This window comes from Pelecanus crispus, chromosome 6, assembly GCF_030463565.1.
Source record: "Pelecanus crispus isolate bPelCri1 chromosome 6, bPelCri1.pri, whole genome shotgun sequence".
Lineage (NCBI taxonomy): Eukaryota > Metazoa > Chordata > Aves > Pelecaniformes > Pelecanidae > Pelecanus > Pelecanus crispus.
In genome coordinates this window covers 69929212-69947617 of record NC_134648.1, presented here as the reverse complement: position 1 = coordinate 69947617, position 18406 = coordinate 69929212, and the positions used below count along the sequence as shown (strand labels likewise).

The 18406-nt window shown below is 40.3% G+C and overlaps 1 protein-coding gene across 1 annotated transcript in view; it reads left to right on the top strand.

Annotated features, from left to right (window-relative positions):
- The window catches only part of PELI2 (pellino E3 ubiquitin protein ligase family member 2), a 75537-nt gene extending 61328 nt beyond the window's left edge, over nt 1–14209 (top strand). Inside the window, exons 3-6 of the mRNA XM_075712433.1 lie at nt 1874–1975; nt 9424–9621; nt 10315–10503; nt 13558–14209. Coding sequence (XP_075568548.1) covers nt 1874–1975; nt 9424–9621; nt 10315–10503; nt 13558–14124 — 1056 coding nt within the window. The 3' untranslated portion in view covers nt 14125–14209. The remainder of the gene's footprint in view (nt 1–1873; nt 1976–9423; nt 9622–10314; nt 10504–13557) is intronic.
- Nucleotides 14210–18406: the final 4197 nt, after the last annotated feature.

The window sequence follows — 18406 nt, the reverse complement described above, 5'->3', positions numbered from 1 at the left end:
TACAGTTCAGTGTCCTAGCAGGTCACGAAGTGTTAGTGACTTCATTTGAATTGCATCTCGAGATGCTGTTTTGTTCTTGCAACATACTGTGTGACAGCATAATGGTTATTACAAAACACTATAAACTTAAACTGGGAAATTTAGAATCTGCGTACTGCTGATTACCAAATATGTTTACCTCGCTTTTCAGTTGTTGCTACAACTGTTGGAACAAAATCAGGGAAACTAGATGTTATGGCTTGAAGTTTTGTTAAAAGCTTCATTGCAGAAAAAAGTCCTGGAAGGGACTGGGAAAGGTCATCTTGCCCAATCCTTTACTTCCAGGATTATCACCTAAGCCTAAATCTTTAGCAGGTGTTGGAATAATTCGGTATCAAATAGTTTTGCTATCCCTTAGTAGGGTTTTAGTATGCATGTAGATGTTTTTTAGTACCTCCAGCATTTGGTAAGACTTTTAATGATTTGTTTAATAATTGATCTGTAGCTTTGGGATCATTTAGACTTTTGTTAGAAATGGTAGACAGATGAGTAGAATAGATTTAGTTGCTTAGTTTGATCATCCCTATGTGTGAATTTTGTAGGTGAAGAGCAGCATGAAGGAGTGGAGCTAGTGAGGGAACATCTTCTAGAAAATTACCCCCCCTTAGCAGAAAATTGGAGAAAGCTTTAATTAACCTATTAATTCAATACTTAAGTGTCTGCAAAGTGTTTTCTGAGCAGTAATGAGCAGTAACAGTCATTACCTCTCATAATTGTGTGCAGCTATATAGACCTTATGTTTTACATGTATTTCCCTGTTAGCCAATAGATTTAGTTTCTCAGCTTGTTTCCCTCTGTCCTGAAGCTTTTACCAGCATGCTTACATTGTGCAGCTAGTGCAACTACACTTTGACACCGCTTAATTATTTGAAGTGAGTGTTAGTCTTCAAGCTTGAGAAATGATCATCAGTGCCATAAAAAAAAAATCTGTATGTTGAGTCTCAGAGGTTTTGAAAGGATCGCTGGGCCCTGCCCCTTCTTATGGCTCCCTGCTGCAGCAGCTATGCTGTGTGTTTATCAAGGAAAACTGTTTCTGTTTTGTTCTGAGTTGGGACTGTTCCTGTGTTGGGGTGAAGTAGTTGCTGGACTAGTAAAACCTTCTTAAAAAAGACAACCTAGAGATGTAAACCTGGAAAGTCTTAACAAGTACAGAATTCTAAGTAAAGAATTCAGTGTTAGTCAGATACGGCAGAGTAACAGGAGTTGTCCTCTTCTAGTCTTGTTTTAAATACTGAAATGCTATTTAGTTTTCGATGCTATATCCATATCTATAGAGAATCATCTTCCTTTGGCAGGTAGTGAGAAATACCCTTTAATGAGGAAAACCAGGTTGAAAGCGCTTGCTCTTTGTCACAATTGATGTAAACCTGCTAGGCTCTATTTGATATAACTAGAAGTCTGCTCAACTGTAATGATCTCCCTACCTCTGAAATCCTGGCACTTTTAACTGGAAATCAATTGTATTACTTATTTGCTTTAAAAACCAAATAAACCAGAGAACCCTAAACTCCAGGTCTTTGCTGGGGTAGAAGTTCCTATGAGGGTCAGGAACTTAGTATAATTTCAGAGAGAAAACCATGTGTTTGGAGTCTTAAACTATGAAAATGGTAGGTATTGTGTACTTTCAAACTAGCAACAAACAAGTGCAGCTTGGGATTTTCCATTAAAAACAAACCAAAGAATCCTATTGTATGTGTTTACCCAGCCTTGTAATAAAATGTTATGATACACTGCTTTTCCTGATCATAGTAAAGGTGTTTGTATAGTGAAATGAATTTGATTATAATATTTCTGTGGAAGCTGTGCATAATAGACATATTTTTTTATTCAACAGGCGATCAGCTGTAAAGGTCAGCACAGTATCTCTTACACATTATCCAGAAACCAGACTGTTGTAGTGGAGTATACTCATGATAAAGATACAGACATGTTTCAGGTAAGACTCTGCAATATATGCATTGTTTTTTAAAAGCAACATGTGGAACCACAGTTCCGCATTATATTCTTCTGGGTATTCTCTGTGATCTGTGGAATTTTCATGGTTGAACCCAGTTGCATTAATATGGGAGCATTTGAAATTTTGCATTGTCCTCTCTTCTCAGACATGGGCCAGCATCTGTTAATATCCTCACTGCCTTACTGCTTTCACCATACTCTGCTTTTTCTGCAAGGACAGTGTAGCAACTGTACAAATAGTACTAGAAAGAAATGTGCTGTGTTTGGATTCATGAATATGCATAAGAATACAACCCACACCCTCCAGTTAATCAAGTAGCTGGAGGAAAAAGGAAGTGGATAGGAGCAGGACATGGGCTGGGGAAGGAGGAAAGTAAAAGCAAAGGCAGGGAGGGGAATATGGGAGCTGCGCATTAAAGGAGACAAACTGGTGATAGAATGATGAAGAAAACTGTTCCTGAAGGGTGTGCAAATATATCGAATGGTGTAGGGGACTGTGCTGGGTTTCTCTAAGCTACCTTCTATCCAACACGTTTTCACTCTCCAATGTACACATTTGCGTTCTTCTGCATCATCTGCCATTCTGGTAACCTAAGTGATTTTTCTTGTGTGATGCTTATTTTTATATATAATAAAGAGCAGAAATTCTGTACAAACTTAAACCTCAAGCTCAGAGGAAAAGAAACACGCGCAACCTTTTCGGATCTAGACTAATTGGGTCTGTCTTGTCAGTAACCTCTGTAATTAGAGCATCTTATCATGAATTGTTATCCCTCTTCATTCAGTCTTTCATATTTAGAAGGGTCAGTAGTTGAGTGTTGTTGACAGAAGAGGAAATGCCCCTGTCAAGATGAAAATGTTTTTGCTTCATATGGCTTCTGTTTTTTTGCTCTCTATGAAATTTTTCCTAGTGTGACTTTGGAACGATTAGGTCCACACAGGGATTGATTAAAAACGTCTTGTTCGTGTGGTGCTGCATGAATAGGTAGTTAGAGAAGGATCACACAGCCAGAGTGAACACAGAAAAACCTGTTTCAGTTAACTAGTAAAAGGAAAATATAACCCATCCTTTTGGTTACTGTGTGACACTTGTTATCTCTGCAAGATGCTTTTGTGCCTTGAGTAGCTCCAGTGAAACTCTTCCTGTATGTAAATTTTGAAAAACCATTTTTGAAAGCTTTTTGCCACTTGTGTACACTAAAAAAAAAATGAATAAAGAGTTGCAGAACAGCTGCTTTTCTGGCTGCATTGTATAGACAGTGCTTTTCTTGATTGCATAATGTCCTAGTGGCAGTTACAGCTTTTGCTTGGGGGGGGCAGGGAATATTGATAAAGAACTAAGTAGGTTGAGGTGCTTAGCTGTCACTCTAATGAAACCTAGCAGGCTGGGGTGAGGAGATACGGCATAGGCAAAGCAGCGCTCCACAGATCACTGTTCAAGTGACCCTTGTCTAAGGCAGTATGTTAATGGAGCTAATTAAGGATGTTTTGGATGTAAAGCAGGGTTTTGGCTTGGTGAGGAATGAGCTGGTTACACATAGCATAGCCCAGCTAACAACGTGTCTTGACCTGCTCCCCTTCAGGAGCATGGATGCTCGGAGAGGAGCAGTAGAGGAGAAATTTGCACGGGGTTGTACACTGAGACAGCTTGGACTGCGCTGCCTGACCCAGAGACCCACTGCACTTCCACAGCTGGCACTGGAGTGCACATATCTTACTGCCACTTTAAAAGCACAGATCATGTTTTCTCCTTCCAGCACCTCTCAGATGCCTGGTGAAATGTCACAAAAGCCCTAATTCTGGCCCAGGTACTAATTGACCTGTGAGAGGCTGCCTATGGTTCAGGCAATTATCTGCCGTACATTTGTAGTTAGGTGACTGGTTTGGCTTGTAACAGGTCAAACTATCCTATCTTAATAACAGTAAAACTTTTTGAGCTGAATCTTGTGTTGGTAGAGTGTCTCAGTCCTTCTGGTGCCCCCTCAAATAGCTAATGTGTCAGGGTTAAGGTTTCTCTGTTGTTAAAATTCTTCTTTTCAGTGCAGTCTGTTTCTTCTGTCTTGAGATGTGTAGACTGTCGTGCTGTGACTTGATCTCAGCTTCACCTCAAGCACTGTGTCCTGGTTCATGTTTCCACTCTGTAACCGTCTTCTGAGAATTGCACTGCGAGCATTGGCCTAGAGGGTCTGATAGCCGTGAGAATGGGAAAAGGAATAGTCTGGTAGACCGTGGCAATACTTTGCTGCTCAAGTGATGCCAGACAGCAGCTGAAGAGGTTTCCGTTATTTAGAGAAGCCATTAGGTTTTAATTATTCTCAGTAATCTGATTGTAGGCAGTCAGAGAAGAGTTACTTGAGGGCTGCTTTGTGTTGCCCTGTGGTACACGGTGGGCAAACTCCACGTTGTCTTTATTGATCTACGGAGTACAACCTTACTGTTCCTCAAGCATTGCTTGAACAGACAGTCCTTGGCATTTGCTGTTTTCTTTTCAAATGTGTTTTCCTGGCTTTTGTAGAACACTGCCAAAGATGTGGAAACTGAAAAGGGAAGGATAATGCCTGGACCACAGGATTCTCTTGAGGCCCCTCCTTGACTGCTGATAATGTATTATCTTGGGCAAATCGCTTGGGTTTTTTTACTCTCAATCTTCCCCTCTGTAAAATGCATGAATAGGTAGTTAGAAAATAGATAGTAGCACTGCATGACTTCACTAAGGTAACCGTAGTAAGGAATGTGAGAAGCTTAGAATGGTGGTTGTTAGTAACACCTTAGTCGGACCTGAAATAGGGAAAAGGGATGCGAGGTCTTTGTTTTCTTGGCCAGGATACCATTTATAACCTGTGAGGACTGAATCCATTGGGTTAGAGCTGATTTCGTGTGAAAACGAGGGAGATTCACAGTTCGCAGAAAAAGCTGCCATGTTTTTCCTTCTTCCAGAGAGAAGTTGTCTGTTGTCAGTCCTTCTCTTTGAAGGAAAACATGAGAAACGTTGTGTTGCTGACTTGTATTCTGCAGTTTTTCCAGAAACAAGCTGGAAAATTTTGAAGATTGCAAACCCAGAATAGCTTGTTTTATGCTTTCCAAGCTTATAACCAAGCAGAAGCATGAGTAGATATTTATCAGAAATGAGGCACATACGGAAAATATGGGGAAACTAGGCAAGGGGCAGTAAAGAAATTCAGAAGGCATTGAAGAACAGTGTTCAGGCTGTCTAAATACCAATTTTCTTGACATTTTTCATAATAAAATGAAAATGACCATATTTTCATGCATATAACTTAGCAGTTACTAAGTGGTTTAAATCACCATGCATGTACTCTACCTGCCCCCTCCATGCAGACACACATCAGTTGTTAACCGTGCGGGTTATATGCAAATTCAGTGGATGCGTGATGAAGTTTCATACAGTAGTAGTCCTACCCCCTGTTCTTCTACTAGCTCTTCTCTGCAGATAACGTGCAGAGTTTTTTACGAGTAAGCGGACTTTTTTAAGGGTGTTTGAAAATATTACTTAAAGCGCTAACCAGGAATGTTCATGTTTCTTGAAAGCTGGAAACAATGCAGAAATGGGTGCTCTTGTCTTCCCTGCTTACTTGTATCCTGCTCAGTCACCTGACAAACATCTCCCGCTGGATCACTTTAACAAAATGGCTTCACAGCCTCCACCTGCAGGGATTTGAAACTTGCAGGTGTTCAGGCCCTTTGGAAGGTTGACCTGGACATCTGTCTGTTCTTATGTCCTGTACTTGGTTTTGGGAATAGGCTTCCATCCCCGCTCCCTGCGCTGTACTTGTTGTTCTGCTGCGTTGTGTGTGGTTTCTTTTTTTCTTAATGTAATTCTGTAGTGAAATTTGTGTACAAATGCTACTATATAGCTGTCTTGGTGACACAGAGATCGGATTTCTTCATATGATAACAAAAAGAATGTACTAACATGTTCCATCTGGCATCTCCCCAAGTCTATATGCTGCAGCATCTATATGCTGCTAAAAATGAAGATTTTCTTCAGGATTTAGTAACCATTCTGTGGATGATGCATCAGTTGGAGGAGAACCTGTTCCTTCGTGGTTTGATTGGACATGAATGGGTTGATTATACCTGTTCATACCACTACAAGGAACCAACTGTCTAGCCAGTACCCTAAATAACTGCAAGTTTATACAAGAACCGGTACATTCAATACGAAGAATTGATTTCCCCGCCCTAAAGAACAGGCCTTCAGAAGATGCATGGTCCAATTCTCCCTATCACAGTGAAATTGTTTTGAAGTCCAAGAATCTGCAGCTGTTAAATTATCTGCTGGCAGGTTGTCTGGTTTTGCGTTGTCTCGGGAGTGAGCATTTTTAATACCACTTCTTTGATTGACAGTAGACACTAGCAAATTGATTGACTGCCTGGCTTTCACAGAGCTTTTAGCAATAACCTGTAGTGTAGAAAACAGAAGCTGTCTTATGCATCAGTTGGAAGATTTACTGTTTGTTACTGGAAGTAACTTAGCGAAATAATATAGAATCTGACATAGTTAACAAGAAAAGTCCCAATATATAGCCTAAAATTACTAAAACCAATAAAGTCTTCCATGCTGTAGAGGAAAAGGGAAGAAAAATGAGTAATAAAGTCTGTAAAGAGTAGCTCTGAATAATGGAACTACATCTTTAGTGACTGTAGTCTGACTGCAACATAAGTTAAGTTAAAATTAGTTAAGAGTTAAAATAAGGAGAAATTGCTGTCTTTTGAAGTGCACTTCTTAAAATAATTTCTAGTGTTGAAATGTAGCACAATACATGTGACTGATCCTCTAGAAGGCTTTTTCAAGAGAAAAAACAAGAGAAAAATACTTAAAATATTTGACATTGTATAGACATACTTGTGACACAAATGAGATATATAAAGTAATTACTTTGCTTGAAATATTACATGTAATTTCAGATATTTTAAAAACCACATAAAAGCTTTGTGTATAGATTTTGATGCTTATATCCAAACGTATTCAGATTTCATGTTGACCGGTATGATGTAAGGAAGACTGCAGCAAACACTTGCATGTTTTGTCATCCTTTTAAAGAAAATAAGGCATGTTTTTCTCTAATTGCATCTAAAAGCTTTGAGGGAGTGATCTATTTGAGACTGCAACAGGCAAAAACTTGTTGTGAGCAAATTTGTTTCACGTTCATTATTGATTAACCTTTAAGAGACTTCACATACAGATAGAGAATAGTCAGAAAATATGAATAAGCTTCCTGCTGCTGTTTGGTGCTGAGTCTTAGCAGGAATTGCATCGGATGGGAAATAGAAGCCTGTTAGAACTAATACTGTAAGAGGAAGAAGAATATAGTTTTAAGTTTTAGCTTCAACGTGTCAAGTTATATAAACAGAAATGTCCCGTATTAAACAGTTTCTAAACTGTCTTGGGTATTCCAGCAGTCACTTTACTTTCTATGAAAAATTGAAGTGCATGCTTTTGAGGCCTTTTTTAGTATTTCCTTGGCGCTTCTGCGGTAAGCTCATCACATTTTATACTCAGGTTGAGACCCGTGATATGGAGAAAGTAACTGGATGTGTCACTTAAGACATGAATTTCAACATGTGTTCGAGTTTAACACTGCACAGTAGAACTGAAAGCAGAAGAGAAGTACGGGAGAGATCCCTGTACTGTTGCTATCAGTTCAGTTGTGACAAGAGTTAAGTATTAATATCACTTTTCTTGACTCTTGAACAATGTTTCTTTACAGCTAGTTTAGTTTGCAGAGATGTTAATGCTAGAACCATACATGTCTTCCCATAGCTGGCTTTGAAGAGCAAGAAGCTAAGCAGAATGATGTTACTTCTTGGAAACAATGAGATCATGTTTAGCGAGGAAGTTCTTTTATATAAATACAGATTCCTGATATTGAATGTAGTTTCATGTGAAAAATATTCTTAATTTTCTTCTGTTTGATCACCCGTGTCTATAAAATTAATATTCTGTTCCATTCCTTGTTCCTCAGCTCCACTTTCCAGTTATGCTCGAAGTTGGTGTAATACTAATTTGCCTGTAGAAGTACTGATAAAGCCTCCCTGTGTGTTTGGTTGGCTGATAAAGTCAGATCCCTCTTTCCATTTTGTAAACAAGTTTTCTGTTCCAGATGCCTAGATGTTTCCAGTTCTAGAACTAAATTTTATAGATGTCAGGATAGAAAAATACTCTTGTCTCCTGATCAGTTGTGTTTTATGTCTGCTGAAGAAAGTTTTTTCGTTTTAGTCATGTACATGCATGATTAGGAATAAATTATTATATATAAATTATAAATATTGTGGGTTTTACCTTAAAACTCCTCTATTCTGGAACTACAAATTCTGAAAACATGCAGGCGGGTAGCTTTCTGTTATAATGTATCAAAATAACCAGTTCTGGGTCTGAAAAAAGTCCTTTATTTTCATGGCAAATTAACTTGGAACTAGAAATGTGAGTAAAACTTGCCATTTCAAGCTAGCGTTTTCTTAATTGACAGAATATAGTGGTAAGTAATTTGCTGTGGTTGGATTATGAAATACCAAGGTGCTGATACTTTCATGTTGACAATACTCTGACAATTTGTTGCAGCTATGTTGGACAAGCATGTACATCAGTTGTAGTAAGCACAGATTTGTTTTGCCATGTCAGTGATGTTGTCATGGTTTAAGCCCAGCTGGCAACTAAGCCCCACACAGGCACTCGCTTACTCCCCCCCAGTGGGGTGAGGTGGGGAATTGGAAGAGTAAAAGTGAGAAAACTCATGGGTTGAGATAAAGACAGTTTAATAGGTAAAGCAAAAGCCGCGCACCCAAGCAAAGCAAAACAAGGAATTCATTCCCTACTTCCCATGGGCAGGCAGGTGCTCAGCCATCTCCAGGAAAGCAGGGCTCCATCACACGTAACGGTGACTTGGGAAGACAAACGCCATCACTCTGAACATCCCCCATTCCTTCTTCTTCCCCCAGCTCTATGTGCTGAGCATGACGCCATACGGTGTGGGACACCCCTTGGGTCAGTGGGGGTCAGCTGTCCCGGCTGGGTCCCTCCCAGCTTCTTGTGCCCCCCAGCCTGCTCGCTGCTGGGGTGGGGTGAGGAGCAGAAAAGGCCTTGACCCTGTGTGAGCACTGCTCAGCAGTGACCAAAACATCCCTGTGTTACCAACACTGTTTCCAGCACAAACCCAAAACATAGCCCCATGCTAGCTACTGTGAAGAAAATTAACTCTACCCCAGCCAAAACCAGAACAGATGCATTTGTGCCTAGGACAAATGTGAAAATACAGATTAGTCTCTGGTTGGATCTTGCCATCCAAAAATTCAGTAGCCAGTAGTTTACTGATTTCATCAACATTAACTTGGCAAAATTGTGTCCTTAATGGTTGATATTTCTATGGCTCTTTCTAATTATACCATTATCTTAATATTTTTTTGCAGGTTGGGAGGTCAACAGAAAGCCCCATAGACTTTGTAGTAACAGATACTATTTCTGGAAGTCAAAATAATGATGAGACCCAAATTACACAAAGCACCATATCCCGTTTTGCATGCAGGATTGTATGTGACAGGAGCCCACCATATACAGCAAGGATTTTTGCAGCTGGATTTGACTCTTCTAAAAATATATTTCTTGGTGTAAGTACTACTAATAATTATGTTATGTACGAGCCAACTCTGTTTTTTATTCTCTGTTATTTTCAAGCCCCCAAATTCCCTTGTACTAGTTGATAACTTATACTGTCGTTAGACTTTTATTACTGCAGTGTACCAGCTGCAGCGTTAAGTAGAAACTGCAGTTTTATGTGCCAGATTTATTACCAGTATGGTCTCATGGTCATAACTGTCTTTAACAACGAAGCTCTACTTTAGTAACTGTTAGTGGATTTTCTTTAGGTTGGTTTGATATATTCTTGATACTTGTTGTGAATAAGCCACTGTTGCAGTTCTGAGCGCTGAAGAGCGCTTTGGCCGCATAATGGAAAAGGATGTGCCCAGTGCAATGGTATTCCATTACGACAGTTCGGAGTACGCTACTGACCTTTGAGGCTTTAACTCTTACCTGACCTGCAGTCAGAGGCACTCAACTGAGTTAAAAATACTAATATTTAAGTAGAATAGTAATTGAAGATGCATAAGCAAAAGATGTTACTGCTCTGGCACAAGGTATTCTTAAAAATGCTTTTTTTTGTAAATCTATGTCTAAGCGCTGCCGGCTGGTGAGGAAATGTTGTGTTTTAGACAGTGCTAGTAAAACTTCAGTGTGTAAAACTTGTAGTCCGTAAACTTTTAGACAAACTCTTTCTTTCCTGGGGTGGTTGTCACACACAGGAAAAAGCGGCAAAGTGGAAAAATCCTGATGGCCACATGGATGGATTGACAACTAACGGGGTGCTGGTCATGCATCCAAAAGGAGGGTTCACTGAGGAGTCTAAACCTGGAGTTTGGCGGGAAATCTCAGTCTGTGGTGATGTGTACACTCTCCGGGAAACCAGATCTGCTCAACAAAGGGGGAAACTGGTAAGTTGAAAGTAACTGGTAATTAAAACTAAACAAGGGACACTTGTTTTCCTGGTATTGAATGGAGGCAGTCGTAGACTGACTGCAGAGTAATAGCGTTGTCGCTGGGTAGTGGACACTGAAATCATCTAAGTAGATGTGTGTTACAGTAGATTCTGTACTGCTATTCTGTTTCTGCTTATACAGGAGAACACTAAGTTTTCTGCTAATGTCACTTTTCCAGCTGAAATAGCATAGAGTGTAAAAGCTAAATAAACATTGCTCTTGAATCTCCCTCTCTGAAATGTTCTTCTGGGACATGGGGACATCTGGAAGTTACTGCATGGGGAGTTGTTTTTTGCGGTACTATTTTCAAAGGAAGAGTCCACTTGTATGCAAAACAAGTTTGGATAATGCAGCTTCTGTTTGATTTACCTGCCACTAGGAAGATAAGAGAAGCCCTGCTAAGTATATTCCTGTTTTATCCTGTGAAGCAGGATGGACTTTGCCTTTACCAGAAGTGAGAGATTTCACTGCCACAGAGACCTGTGACATACATAACCAGGAGAGACGTTCCCGTGAAAGAATCATAGAATTGTTTAGGTTGGAAAAGACCTTTAAGATCATCCAGTCCAACCATTAACCTAACACTACCAAGTCCACCACTAAACCAGTTAAGGGTATCTCCATAGAAGATGGAGGGGAATCCCCATAGTGCGCTCATTCTTTCTCTTGCCAAGGTTTGTGGAGCCTAGGAGGGAGAATGCTATCATCACTCTTCCTTCTTCCCCCTGCCCTCAAAGAAAAAAAGAGGAAAAAAAAAAGTCAACCACCATCACATAGAAGTAGCCCAGCAAAGTACACAGGCAGCCCTATTCTGGCTCAGGCAGATGAGCTTTCCCAGAAGTCCTCTTTGTAGGTTAGGATGCTGTGCTGCCTGCAGACCTGGAAAAGCCATCCTGGTTCACTCCTCCTGCTCTTTGTTAGGATTCAGGAAGCGAGAGGATGTTCAAGGGGCATCTTCACTGCAACTGAAGATGCCCTGTCTCTTCTGTAACTTTATCACCCAGCTGCTAGACTTTTAAAGACTGAGAAAGGGTGCATGGCGGGGGGAATATCCTTCCCTTCTTCAAGCCAAAGTTGCTTTTCTGCTGCTACCTTGCATTCCCATTAGCTTGATGGTGTTACAGAGGCGTCCCGCGTACTCACACTGAACTGACTTTCCAGCTTTGCCGTCGGCTTTGCAGAATACTGACTGCAGAAAGGAAAATGGAGTTCGAAGTTTGTATTTTGTTCTGCTTTCAGTAGACAGCCTGCAGTACATAAATTGCTTTGTCACTTTAATGGTGGCAGGCAAACATCGCCTCGGGGACTGGGACAGATGATGTTGCAATTGTGCCCTTTGTATGTGGTTAGCAAAACACCTTTTGAGCGCTGCTAAAGAAAGGCAATACTAAAACAAATAAATTCCCTTCTCTGCATCCAAAATTGCTTGAATTCTCATTTAAATAAAATTAGATGGCACACTGGTATTGATGTGATCAGTATTCGTTGATTGGGTTCATAAAACCAAATGCACACTGTATAATGAATTGAACACATTGCATACGAGAAAGCTTTTGCTTTGCCGTTTATGAAGGAATTATCTGAAACTTGCATCAAATCAAGGCTTCTCTCATCTCTACTTGAACAGTTGAATTTTTCTGCTGGAAGTACTTCATGCTGGTGGCCTTTTATCTGTAGTCTGTATTGTACCATCTAGGTGTTCTGTGCAAGGATGATCCACAGTTAATCTGTGAATTTAACCTGGATTAAAATGTAAATGCCAAATTGGTTGTCATTCATAGTATTCTTAAGCAGACATAATGGTTTCATGTGACCTACTTAACATCCAGGGTATTTGTTTTGCCCTAGTGGTATTTTCTACATGCTTCCGACGTGTAAAGCCAGGCAGTAGGTCTGTTTTTCCTCTTTAATTTCATAAAGAACCTTTTTGATATATATTCATTGCCACTGAACTGGTAGCAATAGCACAAGTTGCTTATATGTTTGTGACATTAAAATAAATGAAAGAATATTTCACCAAAGTACAACGTGTGTTTGGCATAATCCTTTGACAATGTTGTAAGTACCTGCTTTTAGTCAGATGAGAGAAGCTTCTAGGCAATGCACACTGGCACTGTATTTGCATGCAATACCTCATTAAATAAAGAGCCTAACTAGTTGGGGTGGTTAATTGTTCAGAAGTTGAGCCTGTGTGGCTTCAGTTGCAGAACTTGTCACTTGAGAAATTCAAGTGGTAATTCACTCTGCTGTCATGATAATCCGTGCAAGTACCTGTGCATGCAGCCAGGATTGCATTTGTCATTTATCCCTGATGTACCTGTGGAAGAGTTTCGCTGTTGATGAGGTACGCTGTGGGAGTTCATGTTTCTGCAAAATGCTTTACACTTGCCACAAGCCAAAAAAAATGGTATCTGAGTGGCAGGACAGCTGTTCTGTCCTGGGTAGCAGTTTTTTAGTCCAAAAAGGATCTTTTGCTGCGTGAGCAGCCTCTGCCCAGTCTATGTGGGCAAAGAATTCCAGGGGAGCAGTCTCCTAATACAGCCCTTAGGGAATGGCAAGTTTTCTCTTCGGTGTATCATGACTTACCTTAAACATGACAAAGACATACCGGGAATCAATATTAGAAAGAAAAAGTAGCATGCTCAGGGGCAGGGGGTATTTGTGAAGTTGTTAGTGATTACTAATGTAATACCTTTCACAAAGAATTACAGGCGGGAAGGCTGTGTCTAATAATTAGTGTTGCCACAGCATGTAACAGTTGCAAATATAGGACCTCCTGTACAAGCACAGAATAAGAGACCAATGCTAATTATAATCTTAAATATAGGATAAGAGACACGAGATGGATTCAGACAAACGGGGGGCCACAAGGAAACAAGACAAAATTAGGTAGCATGCTAGGGAGGGTAACGATTTGGTGAGAGAGCGAGAGGACACGTTTACAGAACTAATGCGGTTGTCTGTAAAAGCTCTCAGGCTTAACTACTTGTCCTTGTGTTCTACCACTAGGTAGAAAATGAGACCAACGTCCTGCAGGATGGCTCGCTCATTGACCTGTGTGGAGCCACCCTTCTGTGGAGAACGGCAGATGGACTGTTTCACACTCCAACTCAGAAACACATTGAAGCTCTGCGACAGGAGATCAACGCTGCCAGACCGCAGTGTCCTGTTGGGTTAAACACTTTAGCATTTCCCAGCATCAACCGCAAAGATGTGGTAGAAGAGAAGCAGCCTTGGGCGTACCTCAGCTGTGGTCACGTTCATGGCTATCACAACTGGGGACATCGCAGTGACACCGAAGCCAATGAGCGGGAATGTCCTATGTGCAGAACCATTGGCCCCTATGTGCCTCTCTGGCTTGGCTGTGAAGCAGGCTTTTATGTGGATGCTGGTCCTCCAACTCATGCTTTCACCCCTTGTGGACATGTGTGCTCTGAGAAATCTGCAAAATACTGGTCTCAAATCCCACTGCCTCATGGTACTCATGCATTTCATGCTGCCTGCCCTTTTTGTGCAACACAACTGTCTGGGGAACACAACTGCATCAAGCTAATTTTTCAGGGTCCAATTGACTGATATCACTTTGCAATGACCACAATAACATTTTCTTTAACAATTTACTGTGAAGATTTTGCCACTAACTAGAGGTTTTACCTTTTTTTATAATGTTATTAATAGGGTGGTAGGGTGGGGATGGGGAACTGACAAGGAAATTGTGAGGGGCTGTGGTGGATTTGGGATACATTGATACCTGGAATTTGACAGATATCAGTGGTGTTGCATGCTCAAAAGCAGCATATTCATGAAGTCTTCTTGGTCAAATTGTAGTATATTTGTAATCTTTTTATTAGTACCTACCCTGGATCAGAGAAAGGTGTCTTAATGATTTTTTTAAGCTAAGATTTTTTAATGGAAAGGTTTTTTCTTCTAAACTTTGACAAGCCTTTAAAACCTATTTTTCAAATCTAGAAGGAACATACAGAATGTAACTGTCTTTAATTTGCAATATAATTTAACTTGAATAGTTTCTCAAGGAGCTAATACAGAATGTGTGGACAACCATAGGTGAATGTTCACTAGAGATAATTGGATATGTGAGAGAAAAATTAGCTGCCTAAATTATAGAGTATAAAAGCTATTAAAATATCTATTATGGTATAACACAGCTGGCCAAAAAGGCATCAAGGATTACTTGAAACTGAGGAAATCCTGTTTGCATTGATTTCCTTTCAGCGTAATAGATATCCACTGTTCATTATGTATGGTATATGGCTGATTTTTTTTGATTTTTTTTTTTTTTCCCTTTCTCCCCCCTCCCTGTTTAACCTGCATCTGGTGAAACTGCTTTACTTTTTTACATACTTAGTTCTGTTTTTTAAGCCAATGTTCTGTATATGTGTAGTCTGGCCTTTTTATTTCTGCTTAAATTAGCTTGCCCTAACTGCTCCTTGCATGCCCATGACCATTGGGTTAATTGAGACGTAGCGAGCCTTTAAAAACTGCATTAATGAAGGGGTAGTGCCGCAGCAAGGCAGAAGGTTTAGGTACAACTTATACAGAACTTATTTACACAGACCTGAATTCAGGAAAGCACTTAGTTCGTGTTTAAATATAAGCCCACGGATGGGACTGTTTAGATTCTCAAGTGCTTCAATGGATTGTGGTTATATGGTGTTATGTTTTGAAATTAAAAAAAAGCAATTAAAAATAAGTTACTTTAAGCTCACTTACTAGCCAAAATGCTGTAAGGAGAGCATCATTTCTAGTTCAGCTGAGTATTTTTGTTCCGTTTTCAACTTGCTGCCATCTGTCACCTTTTTTGCAGATTGAGATGTGTTTGTATCCATTTTTTTTTTTCAAATGTTTGCAAATCAAACAACATTCAAATGTAATCAAATATATGCACCAGGGTGGTACATCTGAAGTGGATCACTTGAAATTCCTGACTTTAAGAGAGCTGATAAATGTTTACTATGGAAATAATTAAATCAGAATTTCATGAGATGTACCCCGCCCACTGCTAGTTTCATTTCATACAGAATGATAACTCTGATTTGTGGAGCTTTTTTTCCTTCTGCTTTCTGTACTCTTGGTATCTGAGGTATCAATCTATCCAGGTTTAAATAAAAAAAAGAATTTGGGAGAAAACTATAACATCTCTAGATGAAATTGATCATTTGAGCTCAGTTCTATTTAATCAACTATAGCTTTTTGGTATATTTGTGCCCTTTGTATAAATATATAATTTATATGATTTTAATATATTCTGTATATATATACTTGAATTGGCCTGTTCATATTTTGGTTGTAAAATTGTTTTATAGTTAACCTTATAAACATTTTACATGTCCCTTGCCAATGGTGATGGGACATACTTTGTCTGCTGCTGTTTTTAATATAATTTTGCTGTATAAATGTTCAGCATTTTTAATAATTTGAGAATAGCTTTACTTTTCTTTTTACGCTTTTGCTGTTTAAAAAAAAAAAAATTCTGCAGCATTTTCTCTAGAAATCCCAAACTGTACAGGTTTTGTCCCACTCAGTGGTTGGAAATAGGATTAATCTTGTTAACCTAAAACTATACGCTTCTTCCTAGTGCCTTTTCAATGAGATCTTCTTGTGATTCCGTATTCCGAGTCCTTACTCCCACAAGACAACCTTGTGGCTAATCTTCATCAAGAGCGGCAGCCCAAGCAGACTGGGGAGAAACGCCTTTGGCCTTCAATTCCTTGTCACGGTTTCTGTCATAAACGTGAAGGTGCCTCTTCCTCGTTTATATTCAGTACAAGTTCCTCAGGTCCCATATGCATACTGCAGCATTATTTCTATTTAGCATATACCTCATCAGTGAGAGGCAGTCTCACCTCCACCTCGTTCTTACTGGACTCTGTGAAATACTTAACTCTGTTTCTCACAAGAGATGCTATGAAAACACACTTTCGGGCAATGTTCCTCGTTGAGTGAAGGCCACGAGCCGCGTGTTAATGCTGATGGCCAGAGGTCTTGAGTGCTGTGTACGACAGCTTCACCGCTCTGGGGTGGCCGCTGTTTTGCCGAGCTGATCAGGACTTGCATGCGTAGTCTCCCTCTGACCGTAAATGGATTGCAAACGCGCAGGTTCCCAGGCATCTCTGTTATTGACCTCCTTTCCTTTCTTCCTTCGCTGTTGCAGTTCACTTGCTGCTTCAGGGCTTCGTATAGCTGCACCCTGTGCAAAGTGAATGTATGGCATTAGAGGAATCCTCACTGGGGACTGGCACACCGTCTGGTTGCGGTGTGTTTGGCTTGCATGAAGTGGAAGACTGGCTAATGCTTTGTCTCCGAGGGAAGTGTCACTTTGAAAAGACTGTGTTTTGAGCAAGGGTTTTGTTTCTTTTGCTGTCAGCAATTCTGTGTAACACAAGAAATACTGCAGGAAGGAAAACTCTCCTCTTATCTGGGAAGCAAACCTCCACGGTTCCTTTGCATGAATCCAGGTACTTTGCCATTAACCAGTATTCAAATTGAGGGCGAGTCCCGCAGAGCTGGATTTACTGGGAAGGCAGAAGAGTTTGTAGTATTTTTTTTCTCAAATGCTACTGCCACATACGCTGCTCGGATCAAATGATGCTTGGCTGCTTGGCCCTTTTCTCCTTCCCTCCTCTCAGTAAACACACACCTTCACTGGTCTGGTAACTCAATAGGAGAAAACTGTTTCTGGATAAATAAGACCAGTTCTGTTTGGAGTGAGTAAACTTCAGAACCACCCTCAAACTTTGTTTTGAAAGTTTATTTCATGATTTCAGTGTTAACAATATTTCTCGCATACCATTTCAAATGCTGGCAATGTATTCTGTAAGGATTTTTTTTCACCTGTTACTGTTGATTCTATTTGAATGCTTCAAAACCAGCTTTGACTGCAGAACTTACAGCTAAAAGTATTTTTCTAGTCTGATCTTAAAAAAAATAAAACTGTCATATCCATGCACACTGGAGCTGTTACACTTTCCTTTTTCCTGGCAGCTTCTTGCTAGAGCGCTGAAGTCGAAGTAGATGAATGAGCAGTAAGTGTTGCTCTTATTTTGAATCGTGGTCCAAGTTGTACAAAAAAGTTAGCATGATACTGCATTTTAATCACTAATTTTTTTCTAGTGCAGTCACTTTGTGCTTCAGGATACAGTAAGTGCTGCACTGGCAGAGTAATTAAGGATTTTTTTTTTTTCTTTGAGGGTGGAAATGGGGCTCAGAAGATACGAAAGCCATTATTGTCAGGCAGGTTCCAGTAGGGACAGACCCACCTGGAAGCAAAGGCATGCCAGGAGCGGATCAGAAAAGTGATTGTAGCTGTTCTCATTTTCAGACCTGGTTCATGCTCTAAAAAGGTTCTCGGTTTGTTAGGAAGCTCTGGGGTGAAATGGAAAGGCTGTGAACTTCCCAACAAAACACTTCGGGGTTTTAATGGCAGTTCCTAGAATTTGAGGGTTGTGCTTCAGAGCCTGACTGGGAGCAGAGGTGCTGAGTGTATGACAGTGAGAAACTGCAATAGTCTCTGAAGAGAACTTACTTATTTAACTCCACACACCACCCACAAGAAACTGTTGCTTTCAACTGTGGTAACTCTCCCTTAAGTGCTGTTGCAGTAGCTGATTGCTTTGCTCACTGTTTTTTTCATTTTTCTGGAAGTGGAAGGAAGCTCCTCCAAGACAGTCGTGTTTCTGTTCATCCAGCTCATAGTGTTGACACTTTCCTGGGGTCAGAGAACTGTTGGTCGTGACCTGGCCATCATGAGACCCGACAGAGGCATTGAAATGCATTTTCAGCGTGGTGGGAAAAGTGACCTGGCTTGACTCCTGCTCTTGCTTAAAGTTGAGCTGCAGAT